The sequence below is a fragment of the Vulpes vulpes genome, chromosome 7 (genome assembly GCF_048418805.1).
Source record: "Vulpes vulpes isolate BD-2025 chromosome 7, VulVul3, whole genome shotgun sequence".
In the NCBI taxonomy this organism is placed as follows: Eukaryota; Metazoa; Chordata; class Mammalia; order Carnivora; family Canidae; genus Vulpes; species Vulpes vulpes.
Window position 1 is genome coordinate 19049822 of NC_132786.1, and position 21867 is coordinate 19071688.

At 59.9% G+C, this 21867-nt stretch overlaps 1 protein-coding gene across 10 annotated transcripts in view; it reads left to right on the plus strand.

The window, feature by feature from the left end:
- The window catches only part of SSPO (SCO-spondin), a 51804-nt gene that overhangs the window by 998 nt on the left and 28939 nt on the right, over nt 1-21867 (plus strand). For 6 of the 10 annotated variants that reach the window (XM_072765061.1, XM_072765054.1, XM_072765056.1 and 3 more), the window contains exons 4-48: nt 109-288; nt 539-783; nt 873-972; nt 1943-2101; nt 2190-2269; nt 2709-2846; nt 3073-3244; nt 3440-3680; nt 3983-4127; nt 5000-5114; nt 5200-5375; nt 5455-5682; nt 5884-6049; nt 6274-6508; nt 7287-7476; nt 7602-7696; nt 7874-8130; nt 8461-8595; nt 9265-9461; nt 9586-9713; nt 9799-9908; nt 10216-10365; nt 10533-10626; nt 10714-10883; nt 11089-11322; nt 11534-11755; nt 12200-12397; nt 12926-13054; nt 13154-13245; nt 13334-13565; nt 13707-13859; nt 13975-14115; nt 14205-14387; nt 14495-14645; nt 15212-15365; nt 15528-15582; nt 16465-16569; nt 16882-17085; nt 17184-17293; nt 17858-18005; nt 18093-18231; nt 18736-18784; nt 19548-19605; nt 20829-21005; nt 21254-21409. In XM_072765061.1, the coding sequence (XP_072621162.1) occupies nt 109-288; nt 539-783; nt 873-972; nt 1943-2101; nt 2190-2269; nt 2709-2846; nt 3073-3244; nt 3440-3680; nt 3983-4127; nt 5000-5114; nt 5200-5375; nt 5455-5682; nt 5884-6049; nt 6274-6508; nt 7287-7476; nt 7602-7696; nt 7874-8130; nt 8461-8595; nt 9265-9461; nt 9586-9713; nt 9799-9908; nt 10216-10365; nt 10533-10626; nt 10714-10883; nt 11089-11322; nt 11534-11755; nt 12200-12397; nt 12926-13054; nt 13154-13245; nt 13334-13565; nt 13707-13859; nt 13975-14115; nt 14205-14387; nt 14495-14645; nt 15212-15365; nt 15528-15582; nt 16465-16569; nt 16882-17085; nt 17184-17293; nt 17858-18005; nt 18093-18231; nt 18736-18784; nt 19548-19605; nt 20829-21005; nt 21254-21409 (6996 nt within the window). Of the gene's footprint in view, nt 1-108; nt 289-538; nt 784-872; nt 973-1942; nt 2102-2189; nt 2270-2708; nt 2847-3072; nt 3245-3439; nt 3681-3982; nt 4128-4999; nt 5115-5199; nt 5376-5454; nt 5683-5883; nt 6050-6273; nt 6509-7244; nt 7477-7601; nt 7697-7873; nt 8131-8460; nt 8596-9264; nt 9462-9585; nt 9714-9798; nt 9909-10215; nt 10366-10532; nt 10627-10713; nt 10884-11088; nt 11323-11533; nt 11756-12199; nt 12398-12925; nt 13055-13153; nt 13246-13333; nt 13566-13706; nt 13860-13974; nt 14116-14204; nt 14388-14494; nt 14646-15211; nt 15366-15527; nt 15583-16464; nt 16570-16881; nt 17086-17183; nt 17294-17857; nt 18006-18092; nt 18232-18735; nt 18785-19547; nt 19606-20828; nt 21006-21253; nt 21410-21867 lie in introns of those variants that run through there. The other 4 variants (XM_072765055.1, XM_072765063.1, XM_072765062.1 and 1 more) reach the window with 4 other exon arrangements.

Here is a 21867-nt window from a genome sequence, read left to right on the forward strand (position 1 = left end):
CACCTGCTATTAATCCAAATCTGGGGTTTTGTGGAGGCCGCCTGGGGAGGGAAGCTGGGTCCAGGCTGACTCTGTGGGTTGCCCCATTCTCTCCCTCCACCCCCACAGCCCTTGCAGAGGCCAACCCTGGGGGTCACTGCTTTGCCACACGGCAGTGCCAGCTGCAGGCAGGCTCAGCTAATGCTTCAGCACGAAGCCTGGCAGAGTGCTGTGCTTGGCCTTGGGGACACAGCTGGCAGGATGGCCACTCCCAGGCCTGCCTCAGCTGCTCTAGCCCACACGGCCCAGGTGAGTCTGCTGCCCTGGCCATCCCTTTCTCCCCCTGCAGGCACTGCTACAGAATTCTTGGGCTCTGGGCCTTTCTGCAGGGCCCATGCCCATTCCCCTGTCCTCTGGGAGAGTCACCTCCAATCCCTCCTGCCTCTAGAGTGAACACACACTCTCCACCTGCCTCCTACTCCGGAAGAAGCCCCGTGCCCTCATCCTCTACTCTCCTGCCTTCACACACAGAGGCTCATAGTTGATGATTCTCCTCCAGGCAACTCTCCCTCTCCAGCTCTCCTGCAGCCCCTGCTGGGGGCTGTGGCCCAGTTCTGGAGCCAGCGCCAGCATCCCTCAGCCACCTGTGCCACCTGGTCAGGCTTCCACTACCGAACCTTTGATGGGCACCATTACCGCTTCCTGGGCCGCTGCACTTACCTGTTAGCAGGAGCTGCTGATTCCACCTGGGCTGTCCACCTCACGCCCAGGGGGCATTGCCCCCAACCTGGGCACTGTCAGCTGGTGAGGGAGGGGGAAGGACACAGGGAGGGAGCTGGACATGAGAGAAGGTGAGCCACTGAACACCTCTTCCATTTTGTGTCTCCCCCAAGGCTCGAGTAATGATGGGACCAGAGGAGGTGCTGATCCAAGGCAAAAATGTCTCTGTGAATGGGAAGCTGGTACCTGATGGGGAGTCCCAGCTGCTCCACGGTACTATAGGGAGTGGGAGACTTCCCAGTGCCTCACTGTTCCTGGGGACAGCCTGCCTAGCCCTCAGGGCAGGGGACTGCAAAAGGGGCAGTTGAGTGGGAGCCTATTGCCCCATACCTACCGCTGCTGGGAGGTATCCGGAAATGAGGAAGCCAAGCTGACTCCTGCATGGCGCCCCTGTCATACTCTCCCAGGGCCGCTTGGGGCAAGTCCCTCTACTTCACCTCTTTGGGTGTCAGGATGCCTGCCTGGGCTCAGTCAGTAAAGCATAGGATTCTTGATCTCAAGGTTGTGAGCTTGAGTCCCACCCTGGGTGTGGAGGTTACTTAAAATCTTTAAGGGGCCCCCCAGGTGGCTCAGTTGAGTAAGCATCTGACTCTTGATGTCACCTTAGGTCATGATCTCGGGGTCATGAGATGGAGCCCCATGTCAGGCTCTAAGCTCAGTGTGGATACTGCTTGGGATTCTCCCCCTCCCCTGCCCTGCCCTGCTCCGTCCCCTGTCCCCTGCTTGCTCCTGCTTGTGCTCATGCACCTGCATGCTCTCTCTCAAATAAATAAATCTTTTAGTAAAATCTTTTAAAAATTAAAAACAACACTCTTTTCCCACCTGCCTCCCAGTGGTGTGAGGAAGGGCTTAGTGCTACTAGACGGGAGCCTCTCCTACCAGAACTTTTTTCCTGGTTTTCAGTCCATGAAGTGAGGTCGGGTGGGGTTGTGCATGTGTGCTCACAAGAGCTTTGTGGTTCACCTATTACTTGTAGTTTCTTGTTCAAGAGGGCATCTGTAGTGTCCACAAACTTCTCAGAGAGGGCTCTGATGGAAAGCCCGTTGCTTCTCCTTTAGAGAATATGAAGTGCAGAACTCTCTAGCATTGTCAGAATTCTATTGCCACTCCTTCCCTGGGCAGTCCAAGCCTTGGTGTGATGGTGGGAGAAGTGGGAAGTGTGACCCTGCCTTCTCTTGCCCAGGGCTGAGCCTGCAGTGGCAAGGGGACTGGCTGGTGCTCTCAGGGGGCCTGGGGGTCACTGTGCGTCTGGACGGGTCGACTTCGGTCTCCATTTCTGTGGACTATGAGCTCCAGGGACAAACTCAAGGTCTCTGTGGTGTCTACAATGGCCAGCCTGAGGGTAAGTGGGCATGATGTGGTGGTTGGTACAGGAGGGAAGGAAAGACTGGAGAGCCCAGACAAGGCACCCCTGCCTTACCCTTCCCCAGATGACTTCCTGGAGCCTGGAGGGAGACTGGCTGTGTTAGCTTCCACCTTTGGGAATTCCTGGAGGCTCCCTGACTCAGAGGTGAGACCATAGCCCTCAGGGAGCCCCTGGTCCCTGCCCTGTCCCTCCCCACCTCCTCATTTCTCTGACATCTCCACACCTCTGTTCTGTCTTCATCACTGGGCCTGCTCTGTCCCAGGTCCTTGGTTTGGGACAGGCTCAGGGTCCCATGGAATTTATGTGGTGAACTGACCACCCAGGAGACACACTCCACAACCTGGTCACTGACCAGCTTTGGTTCACTAGCTAGTTATCAAACCTCCTGCCTGGGGGTGGATGTGACCCCAGCTCCCTCACCCCTTACCAGAGGTTACAACTTTGTTGCTCCCCAAAACTCCAGGATGTCTGGGCTGGTGGCCATGACAGTGGGCCATGAAGCAGCCATGAGGGTAGTGGCCACTTCTCTGGTGTCCCAGTTAATGTCCCTCAGCCCCCATTGACCTGACTTAAATGTCTCCAGCCTGGGTGTCTGGATTCGGTGGAGGCAGCCCAGGGCTGTGAGGACCCCCTGAGGGGCACAAAGGCAAGCACAGAGGCTGAAGCCCAGGATGTGTGCCACCAACTGCTGGACAGTCCATTCAGGGAATGCCATGTGCAGGTATGGGTGGGGGTGGAGGTGGTATCCACCACCAGAGAGGTGGGAAGGATGGGTGCTAGTGAGGTGCCAAACGGAATCTGGTCCTGTCATTGCTTTGTATGTACGTGTGATCTCAGAGGTCCCTTCTGGTGCTCATTCTGTTTGATTATAAGTCCGGGTGTGATTAAAGCTAGAGGAGGGCGTGCTGGCGAGGCTGGTTGACTGAGGGGCTGTCCTTTCTCTGCAGGCTCCCCCTGCCGAGTACTACCAGGCCTGCATCTTTGCCTACTGTTCTGGGGCCCCAGCAGGCAGTGGGCGAGAGGGCCGGAGGGAAGCCGTGTGCGCCACCCTGGCCAATTATGCCCAGGAGTGTGCCAAGCAGCATATCCACGTGGGCTGGAGGAAGCCAGGCTTCTGTGGTAGGGCTGGTGCCTGCCCCTCTTTGCACAGTCCCTAGCCTCCCCACCCTGCGGCGCGGGGAACCCACTGACAGCAGCCCTGTGGCCCCGGTTTCTGGAGCGCTGGGCCTCCGCCCAAGGGGTCTGGAAGGAGGAGCCCTACCCCCACCCCCACCCCACCCCACCGGGACCTCACAGCCCTCTCCCGGCCCGCAGAGCGTCTGTGCCCTGGAGGCCAGCTGTACTCAGACTGCACCTCGGCCTGCCCACCCAGCTGCTCCGCGGTGGCTGAGGGAGGGGAGGGGTCCTGCCGGGAAGCGTGCGTGAGCGGCTGCGAGTGCCCGGCCGGCCTCTTCTGGGACGGCGCCCTCTGTGTCCCTGCGGCCCGCTGCCCCTGCCACCACCGGCGCCGGCGCTACGCCCCCGGGGACACGGTGCGCCAGCGGTGCAACCTGTGGTGAGTTCGCGGGCCTCGCCGGCCCTTTGGCTGGGGTTGGAGGCCGCGTGGGCCCCTCGGAGTGCCCCCTTATACGCTCTCCGCAACCTGCCTCCCCTTCCGGGGGCCTCTCACAGGGGCCTGTGACCTCTCGTGGCACACGCACAGTTGATGGCCCTGCCCAAAGACCTAGCCAGTGACCTCCACCGGCTGACCCCCAGACCTAGAGGGTTAGCGAGGTGGCTGGGGGAGGAAGGGCCTCGGGGCTGGGGGGCACGATCAGAGCTGGATCGGGGCGCGCCCCCCACCCCTTGTGCCCACAGCGTGTGCCAGGACGGCCGCTGGCTCTGCGCGCAGGCGCCGTGCCCCGCCGAGTGCGCGGTGGGCGGGGACGGGCATTACCTCACCTTTGATGGGCGGAGCTTCTCCTTCCGCGGCAGCCCGGGCTGCAGCTCCGTCCTGGTGCAGGTGGGTCGGGGGATTAACTCCGGGAGGAGCCCTCCTGGGGTGCTAGAGGGGAGAGGTGACTGTCGGGAAACCTCTAAATAAACCAATGAGAAGTACACAGTTGCTATTCGGGAAAAAGCTGAGAGGGAACAGCCTCTGGAGGAAGGTGGCTGGCCGCAGACCCCTGAAGCCTCCCCTTGGGGTCCTTCCCTCCGCCTTAGGTTCCCATGAAGGGTCCTGGGTCATCGCCACGCTAGGCAGCCTGGGGGCACAAAGCAAAACCCATCCTCGAAGTCCCTTCTCACAGATGGGACAGGCTGGGCTTATCACAGGCTGTTTCCTGCAAAACAACCCCAGGAGACATATGGGTTCTCCTTCCTCCCCAGCCCTCCCCCCAGTAAAGTCAGGTGACTTACCGAGTTTAGGTCCACAGACAGGAACAGGTGTGTACATCTGCCGCAGGCTCATGCAAGTGCACATAGATTTAGCGTGTGCATACACACACACACACACACACACACACACACACAGATGAGCGTACATACCCACCGAGAGAGAAGAGGAGAGGCATCTTGCTCCAGTGTGCACACACACCTCCACATCCTTGCACACACACATGCCTGTGTGCACACACATATGCACGCACACACACCTCTACATACTTACACGCACACACATAGAGATACTCAAAAGTGCCCGCACTTGCCAGAGTTAAGCCCTATACCTCACAGAGAGTCTGGGGGGCAAGAAGGTGGTCACGCCTGCATTGAGTGGGAGCTGCCTCCAGGTGTGTCCTGTAGGTGCCCTGCAGAACAGGAGAAGGTGCAGAACAGATCCTGTCCTTGAGGTCTTCCCCACCCCCTCCCTACCACATTTCTTACCCTCTGCTCCAGGACCTGAAGGGGCAGCTGCTGATTGTGCTGGAGCACGGGGCCTGTGACAGTGGGAGCTGCCTCCATGCCATCTCTGTCTCTCTAGGGGACACCCACATCCAGCTCAGAGACTCAGGTAGCCCTCTCCTGCAGTGTGATCACCCCCCAGGTCTCGTCAGCCCACCCTGCAGGGGCAGCCCCTCACAGGTGCCCTATTCCAGGGGCTGTGCTCATCGATGGGCAGGATGTGGGCGTGCCGTGGAGTGGGCCTAAGGGCCTCCGTGTCTCCAGAGCCTCCTCCACCTTCCTACTGCTGCGCTGGCCTGGGGCCCAGGTCCTCTGGGGAGTGTCTGACTCTGCAACATACATCACTCTGGACCCCCGCCATGCCCATCAGGTGTGCTGAGGGGGCAGGCGAGTGTCTGGGCAAGGCTCTAGTGGGCCTGGATTTGACAGTTCCATGCCCCCGCCCCTAGGTGCAGGGTCTGTGTGGCACCTTCACATGGAACCAGCAGGACGACTTCCTGACACCTGCTGGCGATGTGGAGACCAGCATTGCAGCCTTTGCTATCAAGTTCCAGGTGGCAGGAGAGGGAAGGTGCCTCTCAGAAGACAGTGCCCCACTCTCCCCCTGCAACACCCACAGTCAGCACCGCATTTTCGCCGAGACAGCTTGTGCCGTCCTGCATGGCCCAGCCTTCCAGGTAGCCAGATGGGGGGTACTCCTGCTTGCACCTGTAAAATGGGGTCCAAAAGTGCTCTGCCCTCATCCTGGGCTATTGGAAGGGCCCTGCTCCCTGCCGTGGCAGGGCTACCAAGCACAGGGAGGTGGTAGCGGGACTGGAGGGCACAGGCGAATCTGTGGAGGAGGAGCCAACCCAATTTTTCCTCCTCTCCCCCCTAAGGAATGCCAAGGGCTGGTAGACAGGGAGCCATTCCACCTGCGCTGCTTGGCAGCTGTGTGTGGCTGCGCTCCCGGCAAGGACTGCCTGTGCCCTGTGCTCGCTGCCTTTGCTCGTCGCTGTGCCCAAGAGGGTGCCCCATCTCTCTGGAGGACCCAGACACTCTGCCGTGAGTCGGCTCAGCCAGCCAGCCCCACCCCCAGGCTCCTCTTCCCAGCCCCTTCTAGAAATAGTGCACAGGGACCCAAAAGCTTTGCAGCAGGAGAAGGCCCCCAGGAGAACCTCTAATGTCTGAGTGTGCCTTCTTTCAGAGGCATAGGGGGTGTGAATTCCAGAAGGGTGGGTAGAGCAGCAGCAGTTAGGCCCCTGACCTGTGTGTGTCTCTCTGCCCAGCTGTCCCGTGTCCTGGGGGCCAGGAGTATCAGGAGTGTGCCCCAGCATGTGGTCACAACTGTGGGGAGCCAGAAGACTGTGGGGAGCTGGGCAGCTGTGTGGCTGGTTGTAGCTGCCCACCAGGGTTGCTATGGGACCCTGAGGGTGAGTGTGTGCCCCCCAGCATGTGCTCCTGCCAGCTTGGAACTCATCGCTATGTTCCTGGCAGTGCCACCATGAAGGACTGCAACCACTGGTAAGGGTGGCGGCCTTGTGGGAAGGCAAAGAGCTGGAGGGCGAAGGGGCACAGTTAGAGCAAAGAGGTTGGGCTTGTAGCCCTGTGGGTTAGGGTATGGCATGCACCCGCAGGGCGGCAAAGCACTGATAGCTTCTCAGTTGTGGAGTGTTTTTCAGACCTCTAAAGCACTCTTGTACATTATCTTTTATAATTCTAGTGAATTCTTACAATGGCCTAGTAAAGTAGGAAGTAGAAGAATTGTTCCTATTTTGCAGATGGGGAAACTGAGGCTTGAATAGGCCAAACGGCTTGCAGGGTCACAGAGCTTGTTAGGGATGCAGGGCTATGAATCCAGATCTCTGAATTCTGGTTGAGTGTGGTTTAGAGGCTCTTCCAAGGGTTGGGGAGAAGTAAAGGCCAGTTCTGGGCCTGTGGAGGCAGGATCAGTGGCCAGAGCTTGGTGGGTGAGGATGAGACTTCAGAGAATCCCTCTCCTACCTGGGCTGGGAATGGGGTTCTTTGAGAACCCCAGAGCCCAGAGAAGGGCCCCTGTGGTGCTGAAGCAGGAAATGCTGACCATGTCTGTCCCAGGTATGGCTGGCCCTGGGAGCAGCCCCACTTCCTGTGCTTGTAACTGGGGTGTGGGGGTAAGACGCTCAGGTCTCCAGAGTCAATGGAGTCAACGTTAGGGCCTCAGACCCCCTGGGTTCCTGAGACTCTCCCAGGTCAGACTAGAGGCGTCTGGAGGTGAGTCCTGCCTTGGGACTGCCTCTTACCTCCCTCCCCACCCCGGCAGTGTCTGCCAGGAGAGGGGCCTCTGGAATTGCTCTGCTCACCACTGTGGCCCCCAGCAGACATTCTGCCCCCATGAGCTCATCTATGTCCCGGGTGCCTGCCTCCTCACCTGTGACAGCCCTAGTGCCAACCATTCCTGCCCCCCAGACAGCACAGGGAGCTGTGTCTGTCCCCCAGGGACCGTGTTGCTGGTAAGTCTGGGAGGGGGCTGCCCAGGGCACCACGGGGCCTGCTCTAACTGGGGCATTGCCCGAAACAATGGGTGGTGAGTCTGGCAGCCCTCCAGGGTGCCCCCTTGTCCCCGGCCTCTGCCCAGGAGGAACGCTGTGTGCCTCCTGAGCTCTGCCCCTGCCGTCACGGTGGGCAGTGGTATCTGCCCAACGCCACCATCCAGGAGGACTGCAACATTTGGTATGTCTAGCCCCTTGAACTAGGATGAGGTGGGATAACCAGACTGACCTGGGCACTGGGGGCTTTCCAGGATTCCCGCAAGCCTCAGTTTGGGTCTGTCACCTGGAACCTGGACAGCTTCATCCCCTGGATACATGTACTCATGACTCTGCCTCCCTGCCCCCACCCCCATCCCAGTGTATGTCAGGGTCGGCAGTGGCACTGCACAGGCCACCAGTGCAGTGGACGGTGCCACGCATCGGGTGCCCCCCACTACGTGACCTTTGATGGGCTGGCTTTCACCTTCCCTGGAGCCTGCGAATATCTGCTGGTGCGCGAGGCCAGTGGTCGGTTCACGGTGTCTGCCCAGAACCTGCCCTGCAGGGCCAGCGGCCTCACCTGCACCAAAGCCCTGACCGTGCAACTACAGAGCACTGTCGTGCACATGCTCAGAGGTGGCTGCAACGTGGAAGGGTGACACTGCCAGGGAGGGAGGGGCACGCTGGGTGGCATCACACTTCTGCATGGGGGGCCAGGGCCTTGGGGTTCTCTACTGCTTACTATCAGTGCAGCGGGGCTGGCACCTCTCTTCTCTCCTCTTGGTTGGGAATCATAATCTGGAAGGCTCCAAGAAATTAAGACCCAGAGAGGTCGAATGACTGGCCCAAGGTCACACAGCTGGAGAAGCAAAAGGAAGGTTCGAGGCAGGCCGGGGAGGGCCTCTTGCAGGATCTGGGAGCCCTTACAGTCCAAGGGAGAGCCTGAATACCTGTCTTCCTCCATAGGCCGGGCAGTGATGGTGAATGGGGTGAGCATAACACCCCCCAAGGTCTACACAGGCCCTGGGCTGAGCCTGCGTCGTGCTGGTCTCTTCCTGCTGCTCACGACCCGCCTGGGCCTCAGCCTGCTCTGGGATGGAGGTCAGGTCCCCACCCTTAACCATCTGACCCATGTCCCCTTAGTGTCATGAGGCTGACACCCCACAGACTCTTCCTCTTCCTTACAAATGGTGGGAGTTCCCAAATTATGTTTTTAAAGTTATGTTTCTCTTCGATGTAAAAGCAATACCTCCTTGCCAAAGAAACATTTAGAAAATACCCAGTTTGGGAAAGAAGAAATGGAAATAAACCTAACATCCCACTACCCAAACCCAAGCAGTTGGCATTTTAGAAAGAACAGTCACTGAGAAATTGAGGAAAACCAAAGAAACGCCTGATGTGGGAAGGGGTCGCCCGGTCAGCACAGCGGGGCTGCCCTCTGAGCCTCTGGGGCTGGTGGGTGCCATAGTCTGTCTTGAAGTGGGGGTTCCCACCTGGAATTTCCCGGTTGCCCATGACCTGGGTTTAGTTAGGAGGGTGCGCTCCTACTTCTGCCCTAGCCCCCCAGATGCTGATGTCTTATCACCAGTCAGCTCTGCAAAAAACAAAAAAACAACAACAACAACAAAAACAAACAGGTGTAGTACCTGTGCTGATGGTTAGACAGGCCCACAGAGTACCCAGCCTTGGTCTTCCCCTGCCCCTGGCCCTGATGAGGGCCAATGGGGTCATTTCTGCACAAAGCTGCACCCTGCTGCCCTCTCTGCCCAGGTACCCGGGTCCTGGTGCAGCTGGCCCCGCAGTTCCGCGGCCGTGTGTCTGGGCTGTGTGGAGATTTCGATGGAGATGCCAGCAATGACCTGCGGAGCCGCCAGGGTGTCCTGGAACCCACAGCTGAGCTGGCTGCCCACTCCTGGCACCTGAGTCCACTCTGCCCCGAGCCAGGGGACCTGGCACACCCCTGTACCGTGAGCATGGGCAGGTGGGGGGGAAGGGTGTGCAGGACAGCTGCAGAAACCTGCAGGGCGGGGAGGATTCAGGGGCTGGGTGCAGCAGATGGGGTCTGGCTGGTCCACGGTGCTGTGCCTGCAGGTGAACGCCCATCGGGCCGACTGGGCCCATGCCCGCTGCGGGGTGATGCTGCAGTCGCTCTTTGCCCCGTGCCATGCGGAGGTGCCCCCACAGCAGCACTACGAGTGGTGTGTGTATGATGCCTGCGGGTGAGAGGGGTGAGCCAGGGATGAGGTGGGAACGGGTGGGAGGGGCTGGGGCTGGGGTCCAGGGGCTGAATAATTCCTTCCACAGCTGCGATTCAGGGGGTGACTGTGAGTGTCTCTGCTCAGCCATTGCCACCTATGCAGATGAGTGTGCCCGGCGCGGACTCTATGTCCGCTGGCGCAGCCAGGAGCTCTGCCGTGAGTGTGCCCTGCCCTCAGTCCCCGATGCCCAATTCCACCAAGCCCTCAGCTCCTTTGTGGATGCTCTTCCTGGCCTGCAAGCAAGCTGTGTGTTCATTCAAGGGCAAATATGTGTGGTGCGCACACTTTAATCACACTGAGGTTGCTTTCCTGTAGAACTTTCACATTACAAACAGCCCTGAGAGGGGCTCAGCAAGAGTCTACACCATGCTGCCCCGTGTGCTCCGTGTGTATCATCTTGGGCTGGCTTACCTGCTGATGCCCTTGCACCACCTTGACCCAAGCCTCTCTCCTCTCTACCCAGCTCTGCAGTGTGAAGGGGGCCAGGTATATGAGGCCTGTGGCCCCATATGTCCCTCCACCTGCCATGACCATGGTACTGAGCCTGGGTGGCACTGCCAGGCTGTTGCCTGTGTGGAGGGCTGCTTCTGCCCCAAGGGGACTCTGCTGCATGGTGGGTAGAGTCAGAATCAGGGGCGGGGGTAGGGGTGGTGGGGGGTAGTGGGGGGTGGTGCTTGGTGGTGCTGGGACAGGGAAGAGAGCCACAAGGTCATGGCCAAAGGACTGGCGCTAGGGGCTGCTGTGCCCCATTTGCTCCAGTCTTGCCCCCTGTGATCCCAGGAGGAGTCTGCTTAGAACCAGCTTCCTGCCCTTGTGAATCAGGCGGCAGCTTCTTCCCCCCAGGGACCATACTGCAAAACAGCTGTGGGAACTGGTGAGTGGGGGGGCCTCAGGGGAGCCCCATGACCCTGGGCTGCCAAAGCCCAGCGCTGTGACTGATCCCAGGACACTGTGTGCTCAGCACATGCCAGGACAGTCAGTGGCTTTGTGGAAGTGACAGTACACGCTGTGAGGAACCGGTGCCTGGTTGTGTAGAGGGAGAGGTCCCATGCCAGGAGAGTGGGCACTGTGTGCCCCACAGGTGGCTTTGTGACAACCAGGATGACTGTGGCGATGGCTCAGACGAGGAGGGTGAGTGTCCTTGCCTGCGTGGGGCAGTGGCTGAGTGATGGGTCAGTCGTCGTACAGGTAACTAAAACCTGTGCTAGAGTGGCTTTCTGAGCTCACATTGCCAGCGGCTATGCCTGGTGGGCAGGGCTGTTCTGGTCTTTCTGGGGGAGGGGGGCTTCTCTAGGACCCTTTGTCATCCTGACCCTATCGGCTTGCCTCATGCCAGGCTGCGCCACCCCAGGCTGTGGGGAGGGGCAGATGTCTTGCAGCTCTGGCCACTGCCTGCCCCTGGCCCTGCTCTGTGATGGGCAGGACGACTGTGGAGATGGGACAGATGAGCGGGGCTGCCCATGCCCCCACAACTCACTGACCTGCACTGATGGGCGCTGCCTGCCCCCCACGCTGCTCTGTGATGGGCATCCCGACTGTCCAGATGCTGCTGATGAAGAGGCCTGTCTGGGTGAGTGGTCTTCCCCTCTGGACTCCAGTCCACTGGGCACCCCCCTCCCACAAGGCCTGTCTTGTGAGCCCCAACCTTCCTGCCTCCCCTCTTTCAGCAATTCAGGTTCCTGCTAGGAAACTGACACCTGTAGAGGTGTGAATAGGGGCACCCCAAACAGTGAGCTTAAGGGGCAGTGCCTTGGGACCACCCCTCCTTTCCCTGGCTGCAGGGCAGCTGCACTGCACTCCTGGGGAGGTGTCCTGTGTTGATGGCACCTGCGTGGGGGCCATCCTTCTGTGTGATGGGATCTGGGACTGCCCAGATGGAGCTGACGAGGGACCTGGGCACTGCCCCTTCCCTTCGCTGCCCACCCCCCCGGCCGGCACTCTGCCTGGCTCTTCCACTGGCTTTGGGGAGACTGTCCAAACTCCCCTGGCCGGTGCCAGCTCCGGTGAGTGTGCTGGGGGAAAGGGGGTGAAAAAGCTAGAGTCTAGAGGCCTGGGAAAGAGAGGTGGGGAGAGCATCTCAGAGGGAGGCACTGAGGCAGGTGCGGGGTGGGGGGGCTGAGGGGCGGGGGGGGGAGGTAGCACAGACCCAGGCCCCCAAGACACTAGAATTCGCAACCTGAAAGGGGTTTGAGTGGTGCTGGAAGAGTCGGGATCTAACTTCGTGACATCCAAGGCCTTCCCACTGATGTGAGGGGGCTGGAGGTGGTGAGCGGAATTCCTGGGTGAGGAGGGGACAGCTTTTGGGAAACCAGTGCGGGAGCGGAGTGCGGGAGCGCCTGGACGTGTGGAGGGGCTGCAGGTGGGGAAGGTCGGGGCGCAGGAAAGGACCCTCAGGGCCAGGGCGCAGGGAGGCGGGCAGCCTGGTCTAGCGCGGGTGCCCGTGGCAGCGCCGCCCTGCGGTCCCCTCGAGTTCCCGTGCGGCAGCGGCGAATGCGCGCCCCGGGGCTGGCTCTGCGACGGCGAGGAGGACTGCGCAGACGGCAGCGACGAGCACGGCTGCGGCTGGCCCTGCGTGTCCCCCGCACAGTTGTGTGACGGCGAGGCGCACTGCCCGGATGGCTCAGACGAGGGCCCTGCCGCCTGCGGTGAGAGCCCGGCGCTGCACAGCCGCCCGACCCGGTCCTTCCCCACCCCTGCAGCACAGCCGGGGAAGAGCCACGGAGGTGTCCCGTCGTCAGAGCCTCCTTTGATCTTTTTCATGACACTGTCTTTGAAGACTTTTGCCCTTCCACCCAGGCCCAAGGGAGAGAAGAAAGGGGCTTTTGCTTTGGCCCACATTTGGGCAAGAAGGGATAAAGCCGAGGGCAGTGGGTCTGTGGGCATGACCAGTGGGCCTGTTTTGGGGCTACCCCTCCTGCTCCACCCCACCAGACCTGGGGGTTCCCTTGTGCCCCTGCAAATCCACCCTGTCCGGCTCCCACCACCTGTCCCTGCGAGGACCTGTCCCTGGGAGGGGACCACCCCAAGGCTCCACCCCTCCCCAGGTCTGCCCGCCCCTCCCAGACCCCTCCCAAAGGTGTCTTTGGGCTAGGTTCAGGTTCAGTGCCTTTGGTTCCCCCTGCCAGCCCCTCTGCAGAGAGAGGCACAACAGGACGCTTTTCTGGTGCCCGCAGGCTCCACCCAGCTGCCCCCGTGCAGTGGCCTCTTCTGGTGTGGTTCAGCTCTGCAGCTGTGCCTAAACCCCGAGCAGCTCTGTGATGGAATCTCTGACTGTTCCCAGGGCAAAGATGAGCTGGGCTGTGGTAGGACATTGTTCCCCTGGGGGAGGCCTAGGCTGGTGGGGGGTGAGGCATGTGGGGCAGTTCTCACTCCTTGTCTGCTTTCTCTTCTCTTCCCCTCAGAGGGGGTGACAGCCCCAGGAAGCCCCAATGGAACAAGGGTTCCCTGCCCAGAATACTCCTGTCCTGATGGCCTCTGCATCAGTTTCCAGCTGGTGAGGTTGTGTGTGGGGGGGTGCACAGGAGGCAGAGCCATCGTGCCACCCAACTCGAGAGGAACCTTAATTCCCATTCCCTTCCTAGGTGTGTGACGGACAGCCTGACTGTAAATTGGCAGGGGACGTAGGGCCTTCCCCAGAAGAGCAGGGCTGTGGGGCCTGGGGCCCCTGGGACTCATGGGGACCATGTAGCCAGACATGTGGGCCTGGGGTGCAGGGCCGGAGCCGCCACTGCTCCCCACCTCATCTGCCGGTGCTGCAGCGCTGTGGGGGCCCTGAGCACCAGACGCAGGCCTGCTTCACAGCCGCTTGCCCAGGTGAGGGGTCTGGGGTGCCCGGGAGGGCCAGCGGGTTAGGTGGGGGCCCCTGGAGAGAGCAAAGGAGAGGAAGACCACTGGGCTCACAGCCTGGCCTCATGTCCTACCCCCACCAACCTGTCTTGCCCCTCCTCCTCACAGTGGATGGCCAGTGGACCTCCTGGTCTCCCTGGTCCCTGTGCACTGAGCCGTGTATGGGTACCGTGACCCGTCAGCGACAGTGCCAACACCCCCAGAACGGGGGCCGGACCTGTGCCATGCTACCTGGAGGCCCTCACGCCACCCGTCAGATCAGTGAGTGCAAGGAAGGAGAGGACTGTGGGGAGGAGGGTGTGGAGAGGTTGCTCCTGGGTGGCTTGTTTCTGCAGGGGACCCACTTTCCCAGACTCTGGTTCTGATTTCCTCTCAGGGCCCTGCCCTCAGGATGGCTGCCCCAATGCCACCTGCTCTGGGCAGTTGGTATTCTGGCCCTGTGCCCCCTGCCCTCTGACTTGTGATGAGATCTCTGGTCAGGCTGTGTGCTCAGCTAACCAGCCCTGTAGCAGCCCAGGTAAGGGGGGCCCTGGGCCCAGGGGGTGGCAGGTGTATCTGCAGAGGTGGAGCTCTCTGCAGGGAAGCCTCACCCTGGGCTTCCCCTAGGCTGCTGGTGCCCTGTAGGCCAGGTGCTGGGCAGTGAGGGGCGGTGTGTGTGGCCCCGGCAGTGCCCCTGCCTGCTGGATGGAGCCCGGTACTGGCCTGGGCAGCGCATCAAGGCCAACTGTCAACTTTGCACCTGCCAAGATGGGCGGCCCCAGCGCTGTCGGCCCGACCCAGACTGTGCCGGTGAGCTCCTGCCCTTGGCCTTTCCTAAGGGGTCCCTCGTCCCCTCCCGGGCCAGCCGGTGGGGTACCCAACCCTCTACTGGCCCCTGACTCTTGGCTCTCCCTCAGTGAACTGTGGCTGGTCCTCCTGGTCCCCCTGGGCTGAGTGCTTGGGCCCCTGTGGGAGCCAGAACATTCAGTGGTCCTTCCGGAGCCCCAACAACCCCCGCCTCTCCGGCCAAGGTCGCCAGTGTCGTGGCATCCACCGCAAGGCCCGCAGGTACTTGTACCCACTCCGGGGGGACCTGCAACCCTCAACCCCAGCTCCCAATTAGGAAGCCACTGGTGTCTCCTTTCTCACTCGAGATGCTTCCAGTGCACCATGGACCCCAGATGAGGAACCTCCCTATTCTGAGCCCTATCAGCCTAAACATCAGGATTCCCAGCGCATCTTTGGGGAACCCCTGAATCAGTTTTATGCCCTCCAGGTCCAAAAGGGGGATTAGGGAGCCCACAAGTCTAGGGGCAGGTATGGGTCCTCTGGTTTGTATCCCCATGCCTCTGAAAGTAGTGGGGTCTGGCTGCCCAACCCCCTCTGAAAGGGGCTCCACTGGCCAGGGTTTTGGCATAGCTTGCTTCCATGCCCCTCTCATGGGCCAGTTGCAGTTTCTCGGGTGCAGAGGTGGGATCTGGGTGATGGGGAGACCAAGCTTCCCAGTTGACCCAATACTTTCCCGGTTTTACCACTGAAAGTCCCAAGCCCTGGGAGGCCACTCACTCCCAGCACATCAGGAGAAGTTGGTTGCCTAGGTGAGCCCACTCAGCTGGTGGCGGCCCTTTGTGCAGGTGCCAGACAGAACCCTGTGCGGGCTGTGAGCAGCAGGGCCGGGTCCACGGTGTGGGGGAGCGCTGGCGAGAGGGCCCCTGCAGAGTCTGCCAGTGTCTGCACAACAGCACCGTGCACTGCTCCCTCTACTGTCCGCTGGGCAGCTGCCCCCAGGTGAGGGGGGCAGAGGGGCCTGGGGCTGGGGTAGCAGGGGTGAGGTGGGGGTGGGGGTGGGGGGGCTAGTGGCAGTGTGCAGAGGCCAGGGTTGCTGATAGACTGGGTCAGAGGTTGGTGGGTTGCCAGCTCAGCATGTCCAGCCCGACTCTGTGTCCACAGGGCTGGGTCCTGGTGGAGGGAATGGGAGACTCATGTTGCTACTGCGCCCAGCCTGGTGAGTAGGTCTGGAGAATGGCTGGGGAACTCCTAGGATAGGAGGAGGGCAGGTACTCAGAGGGAGCCCCAGGTGGCAGCACAGAGTCAGAGTCAGAGTCAGAGGGGGGAGCAACTACCCCAGCCTCAGGGTGGAAGGAGTCTGGGTCCTGGATCCTGGGGAAGGAAGGGGCCCTCTGGGTGGGAAGGCTTGTCTCTGCCCTCCTAAGGTCGGGTCTCAATCTCTGCCTGCCTTCTCTGTCCTTTTGGGTCAGTGGGCAGCCTTCTTCTCCCTCTCCTCCCTACTCGTGTTCTCTGTCATTATCTCTGTCTCTTTCTCTCAAATAAATAAATAAAATCTTTAAAAAAAATAAAAATAAATGAAACAAGAAAATACAAAGGCTTGAAAACTAATGGCATTTATGGGTCCAGATTGCTCATCCTAAAAGTCCACCTACAGGCTGCTGAGGTTAGAGGAGAGGCAGCATACACAGTTGTATAGATTGTTCACTACGCAAGTTAGTCAGCAAATGGGAGCTAGACCCCAACCACAGGGCTGCTTCTATCCAGAGATACCTTTTCTAGGGCCCACAAAGGTCCCCTATTAGCAATATCAGCCCTGGATTAGGAACTGCAGCTGCTTGGTCCCGGCCCTGAAGTAGTTTCAGGCTGGCGGTTTTATTCTGTGTTCTCTAAATAAATATTCGGTGGAAGTGGAAACCCCCAGCTCAAGCCAAGGGAAGGAGGATGGGCCTTTCCCAACTGGGAGGTTGTTCTGGGGGCTCCTGGGAAGTCCTGGGAGGGAAAGTGCTCCAAGAAGGGGAGAGCCCTGGGTGCCGGGCCAGGGGCTGGTGTGAGCCTATCTGCAGGTCTCCCCTCCTGACCCTCGAGTCTCCCTACACAGGTGAGAACCAGATGATCCACCCCATGGCCACTCCTACCCCCTCTCCAGCCTTCCATCCCCAGATTGGACCCCCTCTGGTCACCTACGTTCTGCCTCCGCCTGGAGGTGAGGGCCACATGCTGTTGCAGAGCAGACGGGAAATTGCCCAGGGGTCTCCAGCCTAGGGGGGAGGCAGGCCTTCTGGGATCTGCCCACCTTCCACGGGAGGATGGTCATCCTCAGGATCTGGAAGTCATCATGGCTTAAGTTGCTTGTCTGACTCTCCTCCCGGGACCACCCCCTTCCATCCTGGGTCGAGGTCAACTGCAGGGCCTTTGGCATCCCTCAGCTCCCCTGTGACTTCCCGACTATCCCCCTGGAGGGCTCCTGCCACCCTCTGCCCTCTCCAACACCAGCCCCTCTCTGCTCTGCACCTAGACCCCTGCTATTCTCCACTGGGCCTGGCCCGACTCCCCAAGGGAAGCCTGGAGCCGAAGCTCCCCACCCAGGCTGCCGTGCTGGGGGCTTCCACCCCGGGGCCTGGCTCTCAGGGTCGGAACATCGCAAAGAACACTTACGCTCAGCAGCACACCTGGCCCGCCTACCTGCAGCTGGACCTGCTGCTGCCCCAGAACCTCACTGGTCCGTGGGGTGGGGGGTGGGGGCTGGAGGAATGGGCAGTGATGGTGGGCTGGGGGTGGGCTCATTCTTTCAGCTCTGACCCCTGCCCTACCCCCTAGGCATCATCACGCAGGGGGCTGGGTCCTTGGACCTGCTCCAGTTCAGCAGTGATGGTCTACACTGGCACAACTATAGTGACATCCTGCCTGGTAGCCTGCCCCCAGCCGAGGTACTGCTGCCCAAGTCTCCTGGGCCAGTGACCCACCATGCCTCTTTGTGGGTCCCACAGTCTTCGTCCTGGAGGCCTTCCAGTCTCCTGAGGGACATTCCTACCTTCAAGGCTTGTTGAACACCTCTCAGTAGCAGGGGCTGTCAAAAGGGTGTAGGAAGCAACCACAGTGGCTCAGGTGCAGGGCAAGGGTGCAAAGCTCTGTGGAGGGAGGTGGGTAGGGTGAAGTCAAGTTCACTGAGGATCTCAGGGATCATTTCAAGAGCAGCTGAGATACAGCCTTGCCCTTTTGGGGTTTGTATCCCCCCCAGGGAGACAAGCCTCCTGAAGCGGGAAGAATCAGGCTATACCACGTATTGACTCTTAATTCTGTCTCTGGGGACACACCAGGGCCAGAACGCACAGCCTTAAGGGATCCTGATGATTAATGCCAGGAGAGCAGGAGCTCTGGGTTCCTTGAAGTTTGGGAGACTTGAATCAGGCGGGGTCTCTCAGCAGGGTCAGGGTGGCAGCTTGAAGAACAGGCCAGCCCGGGCCTGGTGAACAGGGCCCCTGTCCTTGCAGCTTTTCTCTAGGAACAGGGATGATGTGCGCCCCCCAGTGCAGATGTTTGGCCAGATGATACAGGCCCGGCATGTCCGGGTGTGGCCCCACGTCCCCAGTGGTGACCACAGCATCTCCCTGCAGGTGGAGCTGCTGGGCTGTGAGCCAGGTAAACGTACAGGTGGGCTGGGGGAGGGACAGCTTGTTGGGGGGGAAGCACTCAGCCACCTTCTCCCACCTGTGTCCCTGCTGGCAGCACCCCTGTGCCCAGGGGCTTGGCACCGCTGTGCCTCTGGTGAGTGTGCTCCACGAGGGGTGCTGTGTGACGGCATGAAGGACTGTGAGGATGGCTCAGATGAGGAGGGCTGTGGGCCCCACCCCGCCACCACTGGCAGGTATGGGGTACCCTGCTACCCAGCTCAGCCTCAGAGGGACCGGCCCTGTGACAATGCTCTGCAACATCTTCAGCCCCGAGGTGCCCAGGGCCTTGTATACCAACTGCCTGTGGCTGGGTGCCTTTGGAGGCCCCTGCCCACCATGGGAGTCTAAGATTCTATGCCATTTGCCTAGAGTCTGGAAGTTGGTAGTTTTCAAAATGTGGCCTCGAACCAGCAGCATTGGCATCCCTTGGAACTTACTAGCAATGCAGATTCTCAGGCCCCAGATCAGACCTACTGGGACAGATACTCAAGGGTGCGGCCCAGAAATCTGTTTTACAAGTCCTCCGGGGGAGTTAATCATTGAAAACCACTGAGATAGCATCGCCTGTGTCTAGTCTTAGCAGGCAGTGCCTTTCTGGGGTGCCCCAGCCCTTCCCCCAGAGAGAGCACTGACCACCCTGCCCGCTGGGGACTCTGAGGTTGGGAGAGCCCCCCAGAGTCCCTTATTTTTCTTCTCAGAGTCTGGTCCACGGCCAGGACCCCAGCACTCTCCACCCAGCCCAGGGAGGTGAGTGGGGACCTGAGGCCCAACACATGGGGTGTAGGGCATGGGGAGTCCCTGCCCCAGGGCCTCTGCAGCCATGTTCCCTCACCCTGCAATCCTCCATCTCTTCACTCCTGCAGCCAGCACTGCCTTCCTATGCGTCCCTGGTCTGCTCTTGCGGTTGGCCTCAGCCTGTGAGCCTCCTGGGTCCAGCCTGGTTCTGGCTACCAGAGGGGCAGAGACGCACAGGGCAGATGCCTGGCCTGGAGGAGTCTGGGAGACAAGAGAGGTCTTCAGCCTGGGTAGTGGCATCAGGGCATGAGGCACTCAGAGCTGGGAAGAGCCTACTTGTCCCTGGGGTCCCCAGAGTTCTGGAAAAGGCTGGAAGGATGAGGGGGTTGTATAATGTGGAGATGAGGGGTAGGCATTTCCTCTGGAGAAGAGCCTGGTCAGGAACCCAGCAGGGAGAGTGATCGCAGCACTGAGGCCCACCGGTGTGGGTCCTGGGGGAAGATGGGAGTTTGAGGGGCAAGAGCCGAAGTAGGATCCTGAGTGGGGCAGTGAGAATGACCCCTGAACTCCCAGGACCGGGGGGGGGGGGGTCCAGCCTGGAGGTGTGTGGGGGAGTAAGGCTCTGCTCTCAGCTCTACCCTGCACTTTGGGGACAGGAGAGGGGCCATGGGCCCCGGGTGCTTCCCAGTGGGAATGAGATGTGGATGCCTAGTCGCCAGGCAGAGCTGCCTTAGGGCCCAGGCTGTGTGGGTGGCTGAGCCCTCTCCATCCACAGGGTCTGACAGAGGCTGAAGGCTGGCATTCCTGGCAAGGGTCACCCATACCCCCCACAGGTATGTGCACAAACTCGAGGCCCCTCGTCCCCAGCCCCCAGGGCAAGGGACCTTACATCTCAGTAGTCAGTTTCCTGGCCCCTGGCATCCCTCACTGGAGTAGGGTTGCCTCCAGAGGGAAGACCTGGTCACTACGCCTTGGCCAAATCCTGCCCCTGCTCGCCCTCCCAGATTCCAGGGTTGGATGCCCCAGGCTGGCTCCCAGGGCTGAGCCTGTGCCCTGCTGTATGGCTGCTGTCCCCACGCCCCTGGCCAGGACAGGTCTCCCTGGGGCTGTGGAATGCTGCCTGGCCCCACTGCTCCCTCATGAAGGCAGCCGGGCACCCCTTTCTGAAGGGTCTCTAAGTGGGAACAGGGAGGTTGGGGTCACCAAGTTAGCATGTTCCTAAACTGGCCGAGGAAGGAGCTCCCTGCTGGTTACATACCAGCCTTCCTGAGCCGTCATCTGGGCGTGAGCCCAAGGCCAGCTGTCTCACAGCAAGGCAAGGAAGGGGTGGGCTGTGAGGGCAGTCAGCTGTGTCCTGGAGCTGGTCTCCTCCCTTGGGAGACGTTGGGTTTGCCTCACCACCTACCCAGTCTCCGTTTTTCCATCTGTAAGACCAAGAGGTCTTATAGACAACGTGTACAGCCCTTTCTGGTAAGCTCCAGCGGAAGCCGTCCAGGGGCCTGGTTGGCCCGTGTTTCTGTGTCTTTTGTGAAAAGCAGATGAAGCAACTTGTACCATCGCTTGAGTCTGTAACACGCAGACTGTGTGATGAATTCTAATGTCATCCTAAATCTGCTTCTAGAAAAATGACTGTCTTTTAACACTAATCTCTTGTTTCAAACCCCTTTCTGCTGTAGCTTCCAGGGTATCATTGGGTACAGGGCCTTCAACATTGTCCTGTCACTTGTACTTGGAAGCTGCCATGCGTGTGTCCTTGAGAGGAGGATACATCTCTCAGCTCAAAACAAAGCTCATAACAAAACAAAACAAAACAAAACAAAAAAAACCAAAACAAAAACTAAGCTCTTTTTTACTTTAATGGAAAACCCTCTTGTGTTCCTTGGACCAAATCCCACTTCATTTGTGGTCTGAAGGCCCTCAGAAGGTAGGGTGTGGTCTGGTCTTACCCTGCACCACCCCCAGCCCAGCCCGGAGACCCTTGGGAGAACCTGTTGTCTGCTTCATCTCATGGAAGGGGAGTGGGCGGGTCTCACCCCTCTCCCTCCTGCACCCACAGAGAAAGGGCCAGTGACTCAGGTCCCAGGCTCTGAGGCTCCTCGCTTGAGTCCTAGGGAATCTGTGCAGACCAGGACCACCCCCTCCCCAAGCCAGCCTGAGGCCACATCCCCAGGACCAGGAATGGCAGCCGTGACAGTGCTCCCCGAGTACCCAGAGACTCCAGGGGCCCCTGCTGGTAAGATTCTGTGGTCTTCTACCCACTAAGTCCACACATCCCAACAACGTCCCTGTTGGAGAGACAGAGGCCCCAGGAGATTAGCCACTTTGCTCAAGATCACACAGCACGAGGGCAGGGTTTTGGGAGGACCTAGGGCCAAGCCTCCTGATGCAGGAAGTGGAGGCACACCAACTGTCAGGAGGAGGGAGGTGGGGGGCTGAGGGACGGAAGGCGTGGTGGGCAGGTGTCCCATCAGCTGGCTGCAGTGGCACCCACAGGCCAGAGTGTCACCCCGGAGCCGTTCCCGCCAGTGTGGTGCAGCCCAGGCCAGGTGCCCTGTGAGGTGCTGGGCTGCGTGGAGCAGGAGCAGGTGTGCGATGGGAGGGAGGACTGTCTGGATGGCTCTGACGAGAAGCACTGTGGTGAGCAGGGGCCCTTGGGGAGGGTTTGAAGTCACAGGGGTGGCAGTGGCAGGAGGGCTTTAGGTTTGGGGAAGTCTCCGCCCCCTGTTCCTAGCTCCTATATGGGAAGGAACCGTGAGAGGCTGGAGGGGAGCAGAGAGTAGAAAGAAACAGTGGGTAAGAGCCAGGAGTGTGTGTATCTTTGCAGATGGACAAGAGGGCAGGTGGGATAGGTCTTGGGTCCTAGCCTGTTTCACAAACCCTGTCTGATCTTTGAGGAGATTCATCCATTAATCCAACCATCTATCTATCCAAACATCTGTCCATCCATCTGTCCATCCATCCATCCACTCACCCATCCATCAGCCAGCCAGCCTTCCAACATACATTCAGCCACCCTATCCGTCATTCTTATCCATCCATCCATCCATCCATCCATCCATCCATCCATCCATCTATCCAACATGCATGGGAAGCTT